Source organism: Pholcus phalangioides, unplaced genomic scaffold (assembly GCF_987345545.1).
Source record: "Pholcus phalangioides strain wild (caught in Gottingen) unplaced genomic scaffold, Ppha-v1.0 ptg000015l_1, whole genome shotgun sequence".
NCBI classification, from domain to species: domain Eukaryota; kingdom Metazoa; phylum Arthropoda; class Arachnida; order Araneae; family Pholcidae; genus Pholcus; species Pholcus phalangioides.
In genome coordinates, this window is record NW_028301608.1 from 37,114,318 (window position 1) to 37,131,309 (window position 16,992).

Genomic DNA, 16,992 nt, shown 5'->3' on the forward strand with positions numbered 1-16,992 from the left:
TAGTTTAAACCATGCCTCGCTAGTCGCTGGCGTGGCTATTATGACTATTTTTATCCAGAGTGCCGATTAACGTATATTTTCAGAGATATGTTCAGACGTTAAAATGCAGGAATGCCCCGGGGAAAAATATATGAGAATTAGAATCATGCTTAAGACAGACAGTAATCTAATGGATATGACGTAAGTGAATTGAGAAACATAACTTGTAGAAAGTGTTCAATTTTCGAAGCGCCCGGTTTATTTTAAAATTATCAAGCACTTTCTAATCAGTCTGATATTGTTTAGCCTTATTGTGATAAGCCCGTACACTTTTAAAGAAATTAGAAAACTGACAATTGTTTCCTCAAACAGCCCGGTTTCATCCATGCTTATTGGGATACGTCGGAATTCACATTCATCAAGTCATCACACATTCTGGTTCCAGCCAGCCTCTTTTCAATAACCCTTATTTTCAGTTTCCCTACGACAGATACACCGAATCGCAATAACAAGGAGAGAAACTGGACTTACAAATGAAATTTCTTCAAAATGGTGCTGGGGGCGCAGTTCTTTTTTTCGTGGACGTAAAAACAGCAAGTCGTCGTGGAAAAAACGGTGCATTCCCTTCTGGAGACCGAAGATATTTACTTGCATCAACTATCCATCAACTTCCCAGACTTCACCTCTACCAAACATATATGGGATGACAAGAGCATCAGGCTTGAAAGCCCTCTCTCGAGGCGAGCTAGGACCTACCTTATTCCAGAGAAAATAAAATTAGATCATTATGGATTCCAGGATCGCTTTGGATAACTTGCGTACTGCGATTACTATTACAAACAGTAAAAGATGTTTTATCCGCCTGTTTCTAACACATCGAACATGAATTAGATTAAATAAAAATTTAGGATAATTTTTTAGAAAAATACATTTGAGTGAAACTTCATAGCGTTCATTATAAAAATGAAATAGATTTTTTTTCCTGACACAGAACTTATCACAAAAGAGGAAGAGATAATGAAGTAAAAGTAGAAATAAATGAATGAAATGGATCAGAACTTGAGGTCGCCGTCCTTGGGGAAAACATCGTTTTCGCCACACCTCAGAAAAAAAGGAAAAAAAAAAAAAAAATTCGATTCCAATAAACTCAACGCAAGAAGAACACCATCACCATCGTCGTTCATTCTTATTTCTGTGCCATTACAATTTCTAAACGCAACGAGGTGCGCACAATAGCTTTTCGGCTGATAGAAAATAGGCGTTCCCTTTTGTACCTGCCTTTTCTCCATTTTCGATGTTGTGTAACTTTTTTTTTTAATTTTATATTTTTCTTTTTAAAATTTTTCTTTCTGCTTCTCTTAACATGCATGCACATTTCGTTCGTTCGTTGGTTACATTTAGAGGCGTGGCACGCCTTCACATCGGGATCTACTCTCACACACAGGGAGCTTAATTCGTCCTCAGAGATAGCATCTCTTTCGACGACAAGTAGAGAAGACGGATACTGGACAAACTAGTATGCTGCGTTTTCCTCTCTATTTTTCTTACTGGCCTTTTGTTCTCCTTGCGAACCATGAATGTTTAATTCCCCTCCTTTTCTTGCTAAAGTTAGCAACGTCCGACCGACCGAACGGCGTAGGCGGAGAATCTAATAAGGACGTCATGGTTTATATGAGCCTTGGATTTATGACACGACGATGTGATTAGATGGTGTTATTTCATTTTTTCTCCCTTAACCTTTCTGGAAGTTGTTGCTGCTGCTGCTGCTGTTTATGAGATTGGGGTGCACAGAGATGACCAGAAGTGTTAATCGCAGTAGTAACGGTAAGATTAACCCATTTCATTTTTAACTGTATTTAAAAGTAGGAAATATGAAATATCATTTAGTCATCGTGGGGAAGGGGTGGGGGGTTGGTACACGCAAATTTGCTAAAAAACACATTTGTATGTTTTTCTGTTTTCAAATACTTTAAAATTTTCTGCGTCTAACTGCGTTCGAGTTTTTGTTTTTCCTGCATTAAAAATATTTTTTAAGTATTTTAATATAAACCGCTGGAGACATTACACACAGGGTGATTCCAAATTCATGGGACAAACTTTAAGATTCGATATAAGACTCCCAAACAGGCATTTTTTATAATAGAATGCGTTTCTTTATAATAGAATCTTCCCATCTCCTTGAGATGGGGAAGCGGGGTGTGCCCGGTCCTTCAATATTCAATAGAATGTGTGGTCGAATCGCAATAGTAAAGGCAGTAGAGGGTGTTTTTCGAGAGTGCTCAACAGCCCTTCACCATAAACAAATTTCATATTTTGCCGACGGGTTTGTTGTAATGTGTGATATCAACCAACCTCCAATCCAATTCGATGGTGCAACTTCGAATTGGATTGGAGTTTGTATTTTATTGGACCATCAAGGTTACGATGCGACATCAAGCTGTATAATAATATGCAGTAGAAGTTTCGTTATCCAGGTTACACCATGAAAAGGTGTACCACATTACCTGCACACTCGAATGGTTGCTTGCACTGATTGCAGCAAATCTGTCAGAAAAATATTTGTTTTTGGGGAAGCGCTGTTGAGCACTCTCTAAAAACACCCCCTACCACCTTTACTATTGTGATTTGACCGCATATTCTATGACCAAAATGCTTGTTCAGGAGTCTTATATAACCTCTTAAAATTTGTCTCATGAGTTTAAAATTTCAATGTATTTTAGTGTTTTCTATTGAAATGCTCTTTTCTCAAAACTGTTTCGGTTAAGTAAGGAACATTTTTTCAAACACCACTTGTTCAAATGTCTTGAAACTTTGTGTCTCTCTTAGCAGTGAGATGCTACATGCTTTAACTGGAGGATTTATCATTGAAATGATTTTTAAAAATTTCTCATTGGAAAAAAGAAACATGGGTAAATTTGGCTTGATTTCTGAAAATGTTGCACATGAAGTTTAAATTTCCGAAAAAAAAAACCTCCACCAACTAAAATCCTTAAATTTCTCGTTAAATTGTATAAAAATATTCATAGAATTTGAGAAAAAAATCGAAGGCTTAATGTGAAGAGAAAAGTTTAAAATATTTTTTTTGTTTCGATTTTTCCATAGGATTGAGATTTTACCCAAAAGGGAAATGGGAAGCCAAGATCGTGAACCAAACCCCAAAAATAACTTGCTCAGGTCTTGAAGGTGCAGATAATTTTATTTAGAAGATGTGCAGTAGTCTCAGATCGAATACGCAGTATTACTTAGTACCTTATATTAAAATGAAATTAACGATTTATGCTTTGAAATTTCATGGGTACGAGCTTCCCTTTACTTGACGAAAAATCAGTTAGAACGGCACCGTACATTGTACTCGATCTTCTATGCCCGAAAGCAGAATATGCTGAAAAGTACGATGCACTTCACAGAACAATCAGAATTACAAGAAATAGATTTTTCTGTGTAAAAAACACTATTGTGGGAACTTTTAACGCACGTCATTTTCAGTCAGCTGAGGACATGTTGCAGAATTAAGCAAAACATTCTGCTTTAAGGATTCTGTGCACAGTAAAAACGGTTTTGCGAGGGAGACACTTTTTTCATAGTATTCTCCGAAAAAAATCTCAGTTCTAATTTGTTCAACTTAACCGAAGTTCCATGGGTTGAATGAGCTTTTCCCGTACGTTTTACGTTGGTTAGTCGAATACGTTCTCACCAGTTTGAGCAATTGTATTTTTTTTCTTTTTTAGATCCTCACGTATTCCCAAGGGATCAGCATGATCCGTTGATATATATACATGAAATACAATATTCAATTGTATTTCAATCGTGATAAGTTTGTTGTAGGTCGAGGAACCAACCACTGTGTAACGAATTTGTTGATTTTAACTATTTGGAAATGAGGTTTTCCAAATTGTTAAAATCAACAGTATGAGCAGTATGTATTTCTTTATAAAAATTTTTTTTTAGTTACTGGAGCAATTGAAATATTAGATTATTGAATTGAATTGATTATTGAATATAATTGAAACATTATATTCAGATTTCCCTAACTATTTTTAGTAATTATTAAGTGATACTATATCACGAACACGAACTTCGCTGATATCCCGTACGAGACTCATTTTTCCAGTAAATGTTCTACATACATGAGGTTTTCACAAAGAGTGTCTGGAAGGAATAAAAATGCTACTGTTGATTCGGAAATCGAAATGAGATCCATAAAAAAAATCAGGAAAAAGAGGAAAATTTTATTCAGACATGGCGGCACTTTTTTAAAACAATAATTAGAGAAAATATAAAAATTTAATATTTTTTATACGGCTCCAATAATAGAAATTGTCAATTGTCAAGTTGCGCCTCTTGTTATGGAAATAAAAAAAAAGCAATCGTCCCCCGTCACATTTAGATAATTTTTTTTTCAGGAATTCTTGATTTTTTTTACCCCAGTTTTGGTTTGTTTCCCAAGTCATAAAATGTTTTTGTCCCATGAAAAAAGGTAAAAATCAATAATTTAAATGTACAATATCCGACGAGTTTCCATCCAATTGTTTCGTGTTTCGGACTCAATTTATTTTAATAAAATACAGAGATAGGATGTTATTTTTGACTTTGGACGGGTTAAGGTTACATTGGTAATAAGTTACATTATCAACACTATTGTGACTGACTAAGTTCAGAAATGCAATCTAGAAGCGCTAAACTACTGGAAGAAGAAATGAACGAAGTCACAGCTTCAATAGTTTGCCACTAGATCGAAACAAAAATTTGCCACAAAATTCTTAACATGGACTCATTTACAACACAATATTCTAATAAAACGTTCTTTTTCCCTCAAAATGAGGATTATTGACATACAGCACTATAACTTTAATTCGTTCAACCCCTTGTATCATTAATTTTTATAACTTATATCCTCCCAAACATCATTTTACGAAAGGCACTTATGTAACCACTCAATTTCATCCTTCCATTTGTTGGTCGTTTTCTATCTTTTAGTATGAATTTTAAAATCCTCAGTAAAACATTTATTCCTTTCGGAGACTTTTCGTATAAATACACCGTATGATTGGTAAGCTTTATTAAAAAAAATACTTTGTGAACTACATCATGAAATACTTTTTTATACGAAAGGATAATTAATTATTCTTCGATTTGAACTGAACAAAAAACTGTTTTTTAATTTGCCACGATGAAAATTAGTTTTAAATATCTGACGAAATATATTATGGTCTGATTCATACATTATGTCGAATAGTTCACTTACATATTTATTTTTAATTTGTTTCAAAGTGATATACAATGGATCTTAAGTCGGGATTACACTATAGAAGTTTGATAAAAGTTTTTTTATAAAACTTGAAAAATACAATCAATAAAAGTATCAGTTACATTCGAGTGAATGTTAAAATGGGCTTGTTGGTTATTTTGTCAAGTTTTATAAAAAATGCCTTTTATTAAAATTTTGTAGTGTAATCTCTGCCTAAATATCTGAAGATTTCCCTCTATATATGTTTTTATCCCACTAAAACATCTCTAGTCACCCTCCACCCCGAGGAAAGTGGGTGTTAATTTTTTTGGGAATCACTAAAATAATAAATAATAATTCCCATGTTTATCGTAAAACAACGATATTGAATTATGTTGTACTACCGAAAATTTATAAATTTCTAGAAAGACAATCTTTTAGGAATTTTTGGCACGTAGAAACTAAACGCTAAAATAGATAAGAAATAGATACATGATGTAACTTGGTGGTTTTAATAACTAATATTTTTTTTGTCGCGTGTAATCATAATTACGGTAGCCATTCAAATGGCGTCATTGATAAGAAATTATGCCAAGGACAAAACTAAGAACTTTCGAGAACAAAAAAAAAAAAATTTGTCTGTGATAATTATTTTTTATTATCACTAAGCCCGTGTTTATTTTTACATTCTATCTAATCCAGTCAAATGAACACGTCCTTAATCACGCTCGAGTTGCTATGCGTTTCAGAAATACAACGTGTTGAATGATATGTTAAGAGTTTACATGAGTTTTTCATTATGTAACTTCTTATTTTTTTACAAGTATGCAGTATATAATCTTAATGAAAAAATATTGAAACCAAAACATGTTGAAAATCATCATTGTATCAGCGATTGATCAGCATATATTTTTTCTCATATTCCGTATGAATAAGGTGTCAACGTTTATAAGGGATTTCATGAAATCGACTATGATTTCATCAAATCCCTTAGAAGTGTAGACTTCGGGTCTTATTGGTTTCTTCTTGCGGTGCAGTCCTTCACTGGCCATACCCAGCATTTGAGTAATGGTCACGGACGGGCCTGTCAAATCCACACTTACCATCATGGAAGATTATAGCGAAAAAAAAAAAACCCTTTTACCCAACGATCACAAACCAGTGGTCCGCTAGAAAATTCTGGTGACTTGTGGAGAAAATCAAATATTCTATACAGGGCCGTAGCTAGCCATTCCTGTGCCCTGTGCAAGAATTTGAATTTAGGCCCCTTCTGACCATTTTTTGGGCCCTCCCCCTCCAAGTGGGCCCTGTGCGGAGTGCACCTGTTGCACTTGCCTAGTTACGGCCCTGATTCTATATTATCTTACATAGTGCAGACGAACTTGGTTACTTCGAAAGTCACAGGAAAGAAGTTCGAAATATCTAATTAATCTATCCTGGATTCGTAAACTGACTACAAATTGCAACTTAATAATCAACATTCACACAGGGTAATAATTATTAATTATTAAAATTTTATCATCAGCTATGAAACTGCCTCTCAAGTTTAAAAATCAATAATTATAATAAATGATCTGGAATGAGCATCACTTAGAATTTATTGACCATGTTCAAACTAGATTTATGGATACTGTTCATAATCCTCCTTTAAAACACACATGTTTGTTTTAAAGGAAAACAAACTGTTTTCGCATATCAGCCTAATGCTATCAAGGAAATATACTTTCATTAATGTATTACGATCTGAACTTTCCGATAATTTCCATACTCTTAATGACGACAAAAAGATTAAGATTTCTTTTATGTTACACCTTGATCTATCTATAGGTTAATCGGTATTAAGTGGTAACAGTCTCAATGCACTCCAGCTGAGCAATGTTAAAATGGGCATTAAATTATCAAAACAAAGTAAAGAAAACGGAATTTTCAAACTTTTATTAGTCTAAAAATTTGTTATTTAACAACTTTTTCGAGAAAAACGCAGTTTTTCTTTTTGGAGAACCTTGTAGAATTCTTCTGAACTAAATTTGATCATACAAAAATCATGTATTTTTCATCCAGTTTTGGATTAAACAAAAAAGTCTATTGGTTGCCATTTTCCTTCCATATTTTGAAGTGAAAACTGTTAATACCCAAATTTTCATGTTATGTATGTGTCGCGATGAAGGTCTGCCTGCTATCTGCCAAGTAGGGAAACTGCGTAAAACTATCTTCAGCCGACCACCACTGTGCCAACAACGGAATTCGCACCCCGATCCTAGCGATGAGAGTTCAGCACGATGCCCATACAACCACAAAGCGTCCACGATGCATTTACTGGGTAGGAATAACCGATAATAATTTATTCGTTAGTTTTCCATTAGTTCAAGAAGTCTTCACTTTTTCATGTCGCGAGCACCATGAGCGAGCCTAGTATAAAGGGAAGAACACCCGTATAGCAACTCTGAGTTTGCTCTAACCCAAATATCATAAGTATAATGCACGGATGGGGGTGTTTAGATTTTCGCATGAATCGATACCTCGTGAATCGGCAACACGCATCGAACACTCTTAGATGCTCACGAGTCCAATATAAATGAACCGTAGTAAATAAGATTCCAATATAGCACACATCAAAATTATAACCACATTAAAAAAATGATTTATAAGTTCAAGTAGTTTTATTTATCTATATAACACTAGCAAAAATACCCGGTGCTGCCCGGATTTTCTTTTCATGCTGGGAGCAATTAAGAAGTTTCAAACAATTGTGAAGAACATGTCTGAAACGCATTTTTTTGGGAAACATTTTAACCAAAGTAAACATTCCAAAATTGATTGTTGAGGTCCTCACATCATTGTTGCCCGACCGCTTTTGCCCATTTCGGGCTGTTGCCCAACACTGACGAACTTTTAAAGTAGACTATCGCTCAAGTCGTGACCTGTTTGGTATATATGCCAAATTTGGCGACGATTCGTCAAAAATTGTGAGTTTGTACAAAGAATACACACACAAACAGATAGAGAAAATCAATTTTATGTTCAGTGGAATCTGGACTATCTGGCCTAATGTGGCGGAAAGGTGGGCCGAATAACGGAAAAGCCAGAGTTCTATAAATGCTCACTTCCTACCCCCCCCCCCATATCATCAAAAACACAATTTTAATACCAAAAACCGCTCCTATTCATATTCTGTGACCTCTTGGTACCTGTCAGTATTTTATGTATAAATATATACATAATGTAAATGTTTGTTATGCAATGTACTGTACGTTTTAAAAATTTATTACAGAAAAAGGAAGTCCAAAAATATAAATATTGTTAAGAAAATTGTGTGTAAATATTTCTTATTTATCATTTATTATGTACCACTTTTTGCCTGTAAATAGTCATTATCTTATGTAAAAATGGAAATTAACGCATTCCTCTGTAAATATCGCCGAATTGGCAACAAACTCAGCAAAGTTTGGTGACAGCTCCGACAATTTGGTGACGTCATGGCGCCAAGAAACTAGGCTGAATAGTACGCAGGCCGGATAGTTGAGATTCTACTGTATATAGATTGATTTTTTGTCTGTCTGCTGTTGTCTGTGTGCATGTTCTTTATACAAATCTACAATTTTAAACCAATCGTCGCCAAAAATTTGGCATATATATATATATATATATATATATATATATACCAAACAGGACCCGACTTTAACGATAGGCTACTTCAAAAGTTCATCGAAGCTAGGCACATAGGCGTACGCAGAATTTTCTCAAGGGGGATTTTGCGCTTTTTCCTGTAAAATAACACTATAATAACCCCCCCCCCCTTGCGTACGCCAATGGCTAGGCATATGCCCAAAATGGGGGGGAGAGAAAAAACTCGATCAACAATGGTTCTTTGGCCTCAACAATGACGTTTGGGATGTTTACTTTGGTCACCGTGGTTCCCTAACGATGCATTTCAGACATGTATAGGCCTTTACAATGGTTTGTTACCTCTTTATTATTCTCCCAGTTTATAGAGATGCGCAGGGTATATATTATAGCCAAATATGAATATATATTTAAAATTTTTATTTTGAAACTACTTTCCACCTAACTCATTTCTGAACTCGTGTGTATTAATGAATTAAATGGATTATTTCCGATTTCCCATTACGGTACTTTTTACGTCGATCGGAAAAAAAAAAATTAATAAAATTGATAGGATAACATTTTCTAAGTTATAAAAATAGAAGCCGTAATATTGACGCTATTCAAAGCAATTTCTCAAATCACTGCCAAACATAATCAGCTTGGACAGTCAATCAATCATGCAAAAGAATTTTCCATATTACTAACTACTGCCTAAAAATATAAAAAACCACAAAAAAAGTTAATAATAATAGAAAAGAAAAACTTATGCATGACGTATAAAAGAATAGCAACAATGTGATGATGGCATACGGCTCAGCATGAACGTTTGTTGTGTGTGCGTGTGTGTGGTGAATATGTACGATGTATATGTAGATTAAGGGGTGTGCCATAAGAAAAAAAAAACCCCTTCTCTTTTGATTTGTTAACCTATTTGTTATTATATCAAAAGACGTCGGTTGGCATGTGATGTGCGCTGGAATACGAATCTTATTATTATTATTTTCATTCTCTTTGTAAGAAACTTCTCCACTCGTGGAGACACGTACGCTGGCAATATATATATTATTTCATTCAACCACTCTCGCGAATCTATCATCCGCAGAATTTATTATTATTATTATTTTTTTTTTTTCATATATAATACTATTTTTCCACGCAATTACGTAAGGCATTGATTGAATAGCGTATATTGAAAAAATAATAATAAATACAATAAAAAAAAAAACGTCAGCGAAAAAACTACAGGTCGGGGCACACAAACAGGGATGATCGATCTGTGTTGCCGGAACTAAGGTGAATGAGTGGGAGTTGATCGAACTTGTGCGTTCAAACAGGACTTTTTCACTTTTGTTTTGGTTTTTTTTTTCCCTTTTTTTTCGCACACTTTATATACTTCACTGCGATCTGCTTAGTTTTAAGGTGAAAGGTGATGAGGTTGGGTCTCCCCACACGCGCATTCATTAAATAACTTTCTTTTTACTTTATTATATAAGAGAGGGGAAACTAAGTGAAATTATTTATCACCCACTTATGGTTATCTTGTTCAGTTTTTTTACATGTACAAAAAATACGTACAAATTTTAAAATGCGTACACTCTGACTTGGATTCGAGAAGCGCGTTGGAGTATTGAGATATCATTGAAGCCAAAATATATAATAAGAGATAATATATAATAAGAGATGAAATAAACAAGTACCTTCAGTTTAAATAATATAGATATAAATTTTTTGATTGAAATCAAAAGTAGAAAGCAATTAAATTAATGCAATAAATTAAAAGAAATGATTTGAAAATATTTATTCTTACATAAAAAAAAAATTAATAATTCTCAAATTGAAAGCTTTTATATTCTTAAAATAAAAAGAAATTTTTAATATATTTTTAAAATTAAAAAAAAATTCTATGTTCTTAAACTAAAAAAATATTTATATTCTTAAATAAAAAACTTCTATATTTTTCCTAAATTAAAAAAACATATATATGAATTATTCTTAAATTAAAAACTTCTATCTGTTCTATTCTATTTCCAATTCTGTTAACTAAAACTTCTACATTCATGAAAAATTCGTTATTTGAATAATAGCTATAATTCTCAAATGGAAAAAACAATGTTTTTTTTTAGTTAGGTGTTTAGGGTTGTATGTTTTTATTAATAAAAATCTAATGTCTGTCTCACAAGAATAATTACACTTGATTTCAGATGCTATGAATTGCATTTTGTATTAATTTGCTTCGAAAAACAGTCTTAAAGCAATTGGCTATGAAAATTATTAAATACATTTCAAATATCAATTAATAAAATTTCATTTAAGTTATTCAGAATTGGTCCTGAGCATTTACTAAAAATAATATGTGCTCGCTAAATGTCAAAAAAATTTTTTTTGAAGATTGAGGTGGATACACCCGTATTTGTAATTGTAAGAAATGCGGTACTTATAAGGAAAAAAAATCTATAATTGATTGTTTTTTTTGCAAGGAAGTCGAGTCATAATTGCGTAGAAAACAATTAAAATTTATGTTTTTTAATCTGAGGTAATTTACATAAAGGGATTCTCACCTTTTCAAGTTCACTGCACCCTTTGAGACTAAAATTATATTTCCAAATGCAGCGAAAACTCGCTACAACGATATTTGATGAAACGATATAAATCCCTCTGCAGCGATATTTTTTTTTTCAAATCTTGTTTGGAATTGCCTATAGTCTAATGTTAAACTCCTCTTGATACACAATGATACTTTACTACGATAAACCCTTCTATAACGATATTTTTCGGGGAGATTTTGATACCGCTACAACATTATTATTATTAATATCCTTAAACATATTTTCAAAAATTCGTCACAAATTTTAGTCCTTCCGAGGACGTATAATAATTATTATAACATTATAATATCCGTATATGGTACCATTTGATCACTGAAAGTGTTGATGAAGTTTTTGGTATCGCTGCTTTTTTTGCGTAATACACCAAAGTGTATTACGATAAACCTCTTTTACAGGGGCAATACAAATCTAACTCAATTTTGTTCAGCAATTAATCAACTAAATTTTTTGTTGTGGTGGATAAATACACGAAAGCTCATTTTCTGGTGGTACTAAGTACACCGATTTAGAAAAGATGGTAATAGTAGCATAAATTTGATGACAATGTTGCCATTCGATGTAACAATAATCCCTCTACAACAGGGGTCTTCAACCTTTCAGAAACGGCAGGCCAAATTGAAACTTCCCATGAAGCTCGAAGTTCACTAACTCAAGCAATTTGGTGAGACCTTAAAATAGTGGGGTCAATGGAGTCCCCGAGTTAAATGAAGATAGTGTGTGATAATAATAAGACAAAAAATTTATTGTGAAATTATTTCTTTTATTAATTATCAATTTTGATTAGTTCTGAAATCATTTTTTTCACGAATTTCGAATAAGTTTTTGATTAATTTGCTAATTAAATTAATTAATTAATTAATTTAATTGGCAAATTAATCAAAAACTTATTCGAAAATAACCTATATCAATCTGATAATAATTAATCTCAATTAATTAATTAATTAATTGAGATTAATTTTAATCTGTAATCAATTTAAATTATTCTTTAAGTACTTATTCGGTAATTCTGAAATTGTTTCTTTTCAATATATTTTTAAATCATTTCTTTCAATAATTGTTCAAATTTTTCTTTCATTGAAATGATTTCTATCAGAAATGATTTCTCTTTTGATTTATTCTTAAGTTATTTTAAAAACTTTTTCACTGCATCTGAAATGATTTGTTCGATACCCGGTTCGTCCTTGTCAGAAAACTTTCCCGTCACAGGGGTACGACAGAAACGGCGACATGACCGCAGAAAAAAATTGCTACCGCTGGGAGTCCCCCATCGAGGGGTTAGCGCACCAACCTCTCGATGAGTATAAAAACAAGCCTGCCGTTCGGAATCGGCAATAAATTGTAGGTCCCGGTCTAATTAGTCCTCGAGTGCAGGAAATGACCGTGGTGTGCAAAAATGATCAAATGATCTGAAATGATTTTGCTTGGAAAATTCTAAAATTATTTCTTTCATTCAAAATCAGTAATTTTGAATTCTCATCAATTGTGGAATTATTCCTTTCATTGATTCTTATTTTCGTCAATATATTCCGGAATTATTTCTTTCATTTATTCTTATTTTCATCAATATATTCCGGAATTATTTCTTTCATTTATTCTGGAATTATTTCTTTCATTTATTCTGGAATTATTTCTTTCATTTATTCTGGAATTATTTCTTTCATTTATTCTGGAATTATTTCTTTCATTTATTCTGGAATTATTTCTTTCATTTATTCTAGAATTATTTTTCATTTATTCTAGAATTATTTTTCATTTATCCTAGAATTATTTTTCATTTATTCTGGAATTATTTCTTTCATTTATTCTGGAATTATTTCTTTCATTTATTCTGGAATTATTTCTTTCATTTATTCTGGAATTATTTCTTTCATTTATTCTGGAATTATTTCTTTCATTTATTCTACAATTATTTTTCATTTATCCTAGAATTATTTTTCATTTATTCTAGAATTGTTTCTTTCATTAATTCTAGAACTAATCGTTTTTCAATGTTTCAACCATTTTTTAATGATCGGCGGGCTTTAATAGAAAGCTCCGAGGGTCAAATGTGACAGCTAGCCATTCGTTGAAGACCCCCCTCGCTCTACAACGGTATTTTTTCTTCATCCACAGATTATCACTATATCGAGGTACCACTCTGTATCTAGCTGCGCACTTGATGAGAATCACTTTTTTTCCCGATTTATTTATTATAATTTCACCCGTAGAAAATAAGCAACGTAAAACGCTACCTACAAAATCACGAATATAAACTCTTTACAATATTTTCGATGCAACTAAACATGAAATAAATATCTACAATTTATATCGAAAAATAAATTATCAAAATTCATTATTATTTCCTCAACCTTTCCTATAAAGGGAAAAATCAAATCACAGAAAAAGAGCTGTGTAGAATTTCATCATTTCTGTTAACTCTTATGTTTTTTCAATCTAATAAGGGTGGAGGGAGAAAAAAAAATAGAATCCAGCTGTTTCGTTTAACCGCAATTCATCGTGAATAACCGTAATAACAGTCAAGATTATTTTTTTTGTGCCTTTTAAGTCCCGAATATTATATATATTTTTCGTCCTTATTATTTTTCCTCCCTTGAAGTCCTCTTGTGTACTTGTCTTTGTACTTGTTTGTTTTTTTTTTCCCTTGGATCTTCAGTTGTCAGAGTGTTAAATTTTCGTTGACGGTCCTTTACTGTAATTGGTCTGTTGGGTAAGAACAGAAATTTTTGCTCCTTATATACAAGAGTGAAAAAAGATTTTCATCCTTTGCTTAAAAAATCAAGAAAAATCATTTCATCGCTTGAGTTTTTTTTCCATGAGCAAAAAAAAAAAAAAAAAGAAAATCCCGTGTTTATTCATCTTTTAATTCGAGAGAAGGATTTATTTTATTCCGCAGCATTTTTTTCCACATTTGTCTCTTCTTTCTTCTCTTGTAATTGGCTTGAATTTTTTCTTGAAATTTTATCTGCTCTTGTATGTATATTTTTTAGGGATTATTTATCGCTTTTTCGAGAAAGTAAAAAGATGGCGAGTGTGAGAGAGATTTGGGAGGTTGTTTTTTTTGGTTTTTTTTTTTCAAGTTCAAATTCTAAAATAATGTTTTGTATTGTTTATGCATTCGCAGTTCTTTCATCAAAATCTCAGTTTGTAGTCAGTTGGACAAAGAATATTGAATTTGTAATGCTCGGTCAAATGAAACCCGTATAACTTCAGAAATATTTCGAAATAAATAAATTCAGAATTAGAGACAGAAATAAATTCAGAATTAGAGACAGAAATAATTTCAGAATTAGTGACAGAAATAATTTCAGAATTACTGAAAGAAATCAGAGTGGATTTATTTAGAACTGGGGTCTTTAACGCATGGCTCGCGAGCCAATAATTTCAGAAATGGTGAGAGAAGTTATTTCAGAATCAGTAAAATTGATCATTTGTTTGGAAACCTTGTTTTCACTCGGGCTGTGTTGTCCAATCCATTAAGACGCCACTGTGTGCTCTTGTAAATCCTTGTAGATCTAGATTCCATCTGATGTTTCTAAATGCCACGGTATGACTTGATGTCGTAGCCCGTGGGTTTCGTAGGAAGTTCGAATTTGGCCCGTAATGTCTGAAAGGTTGAAGACCCTTGACTTTGCTTCCTTATAAAGGGCACACAGTGCAGTTTTATTTATTTTTTTGTGAAACATTTCCTTCACATCAAAATGGAAAAAAAAATCACACTTCTGTCATCAATCACAAAAAGTGAATCAATCATTCGTGATAATTAGAGAAAAATTAAGGCGAAAATTAAGTTTGATTTTTTATAAAAAGCGGAATGACCCAAATTTTGACAAAAATACCTGAAGAAAGACAGTCATATTAACATCACGTACAATAATTTTGAGGGAAATGTAGACGATTCAGATTAAAAGTATCATGCAGTAAAACCTCTCTTTTGCGGACACCGGTGGGACAAAAAAGTTCGTCCGTAAAGGAGGGGTTTGAAATGCATACTTTTATTATACGGGGGAAATTATATGTCCGTAAAAGGAAGATGTGAGGGGGTGTCCGTTAAGAGAGGGTTTTACTGTAATTCATACTACATACGTAGTACTAGTTAATATATATATATACTTAGGGGCTAAATGGATAAATGAGTTGATGTGCGTATATAATTAATTATTATTTCTGAAAAATAAAATAAAATTATTTGTTTGGAATATTTTCTGATCATATAACACATATGTATGGGTGTCATCAAAACAAAAAATTAATTTAAATTTGTTTATTTCACTTTAAAGTGATTAAAAATGAAATCTGTCCAATTCGCCCCAATTCTTCTGATAAGTCCATGTCTAGAATATGAATTGATTTTTTTTTAAATTGGAACTTATAAACATTTCACACGTTTTAGTCTCACATTATGATTTTTTATTATGATTTTTCTCTTCAAAATTTAATAAATATGTTTCTTCTAATGTCGTTTTGTAGCAGTCAAGAAAGCCACCCTGGAAGTTTGTCGAGTCCAGAGACCCAAGGTGATAGCGGTCAGACATCACCTCATTCCTTGGCTTCAGACTCACCAAGTTTACCTCCAACTCTGGCAACAAATGGTACATAGTATAAAGTATTTCTTTTTCTGTAATTATATTTTGTTTCCCAAAATTTCGATGATTTGGGGTGGGGTGGGGGTTAAGGTCAGAGTAGTGAGTCACATTTTCAACAATTTCCAGACTCAAGTCTAGAAATGGAATCTAGAAATGCTAAACACTACTGGAAGAAAAAAAATGAACTCGACCAGTTCAATAGTTCTCCACTGGATTGTGAAATCACAAAATTTTTAACATTTGACTCTATGAAAACAATTAGTAAAACATTTTTTTCTCAAAATGAGGATTAATCGACTTACATTACTCTGACTTTAACTATCTCCTCAATTGATGATGTATTAAAAAAACACTAAAATGGCATTATTTCTATATTTCTTAGGTGTCCTGAGTTCTATGGCCAGTCCTAATGACTCTCCATCCTATAGCAACTCGACCTCAGCATGGGGCATGTGCAGTGAGCAACAACCTAGTGGTACTTTGATTGACTTATTACTATAATCACAGACTAATAGAAATATAATTTATACTGTGTTCGTATTGAAAGATATTTCAAAATTATCAATAATTTCATGTGATAATGAAATGAAACGAAAGTCCGACATTGTTTTTTTTTTAAAGTAATTTTTATCGTGGGGTAATTGACACGCATGTACAATTAATTAATACAAGTTAGTAAACAACTTTACAGAGTGTTTCTTCCGATTCTCTCACAGACAACAAAAAATTATTTTCTTAAATCTGAGTAGATTCATTTTCTAGGAATTTGTTTTCTCCTGATTTTCTATTTACTATTTTACAACAGCTTCCGTAATATGAAACGTAGAATTTTTCTTTTGAATTGCCGAAAAGAAAAATTAAACAAAGGCTAGAGTTTGGAATCAGCCAACTTGAAAATTGCCAGCCAACCGTAAAGTAGCTCATCACAAGAAAATAAATAAATAAGAAGACTTTAAAACGCACTTTTTGAAACGACTCGTTGCCAAGTTGG

At 32.6% G+C, this 16,992-nt stretch overlaps 1 protein-coding gene across 4 annotated transcripts in view; it reads left to right on the forward strand.

Moving 5' to 3' along the window:
• eya (eya transcriptional coactivator and phosphatase 2) overlaps positions 1-16,992 on the forward strand; it is a 158,781-nt gene that overhangs the window by 100,759 nt on the left and 41,030 nt on the right. For all 4 annotated transcript variants that reach the window (XM_089243468.1, XM_089243466.1, XM_089243467.1 and 1 more), the window contains exons 3-4: positions 15,886-16,007; positions 16,384-16,476. In XM_089243468.1, the coding sequence (XP_089099594.1) occupies positions 15,886-16,007; positions 16,384-16,476 (215 nt within the window). The remainder of the gene's footprint in view (positions 1-15,885; positions 16,008-16,383; positions 16,477-16,992) is intronic.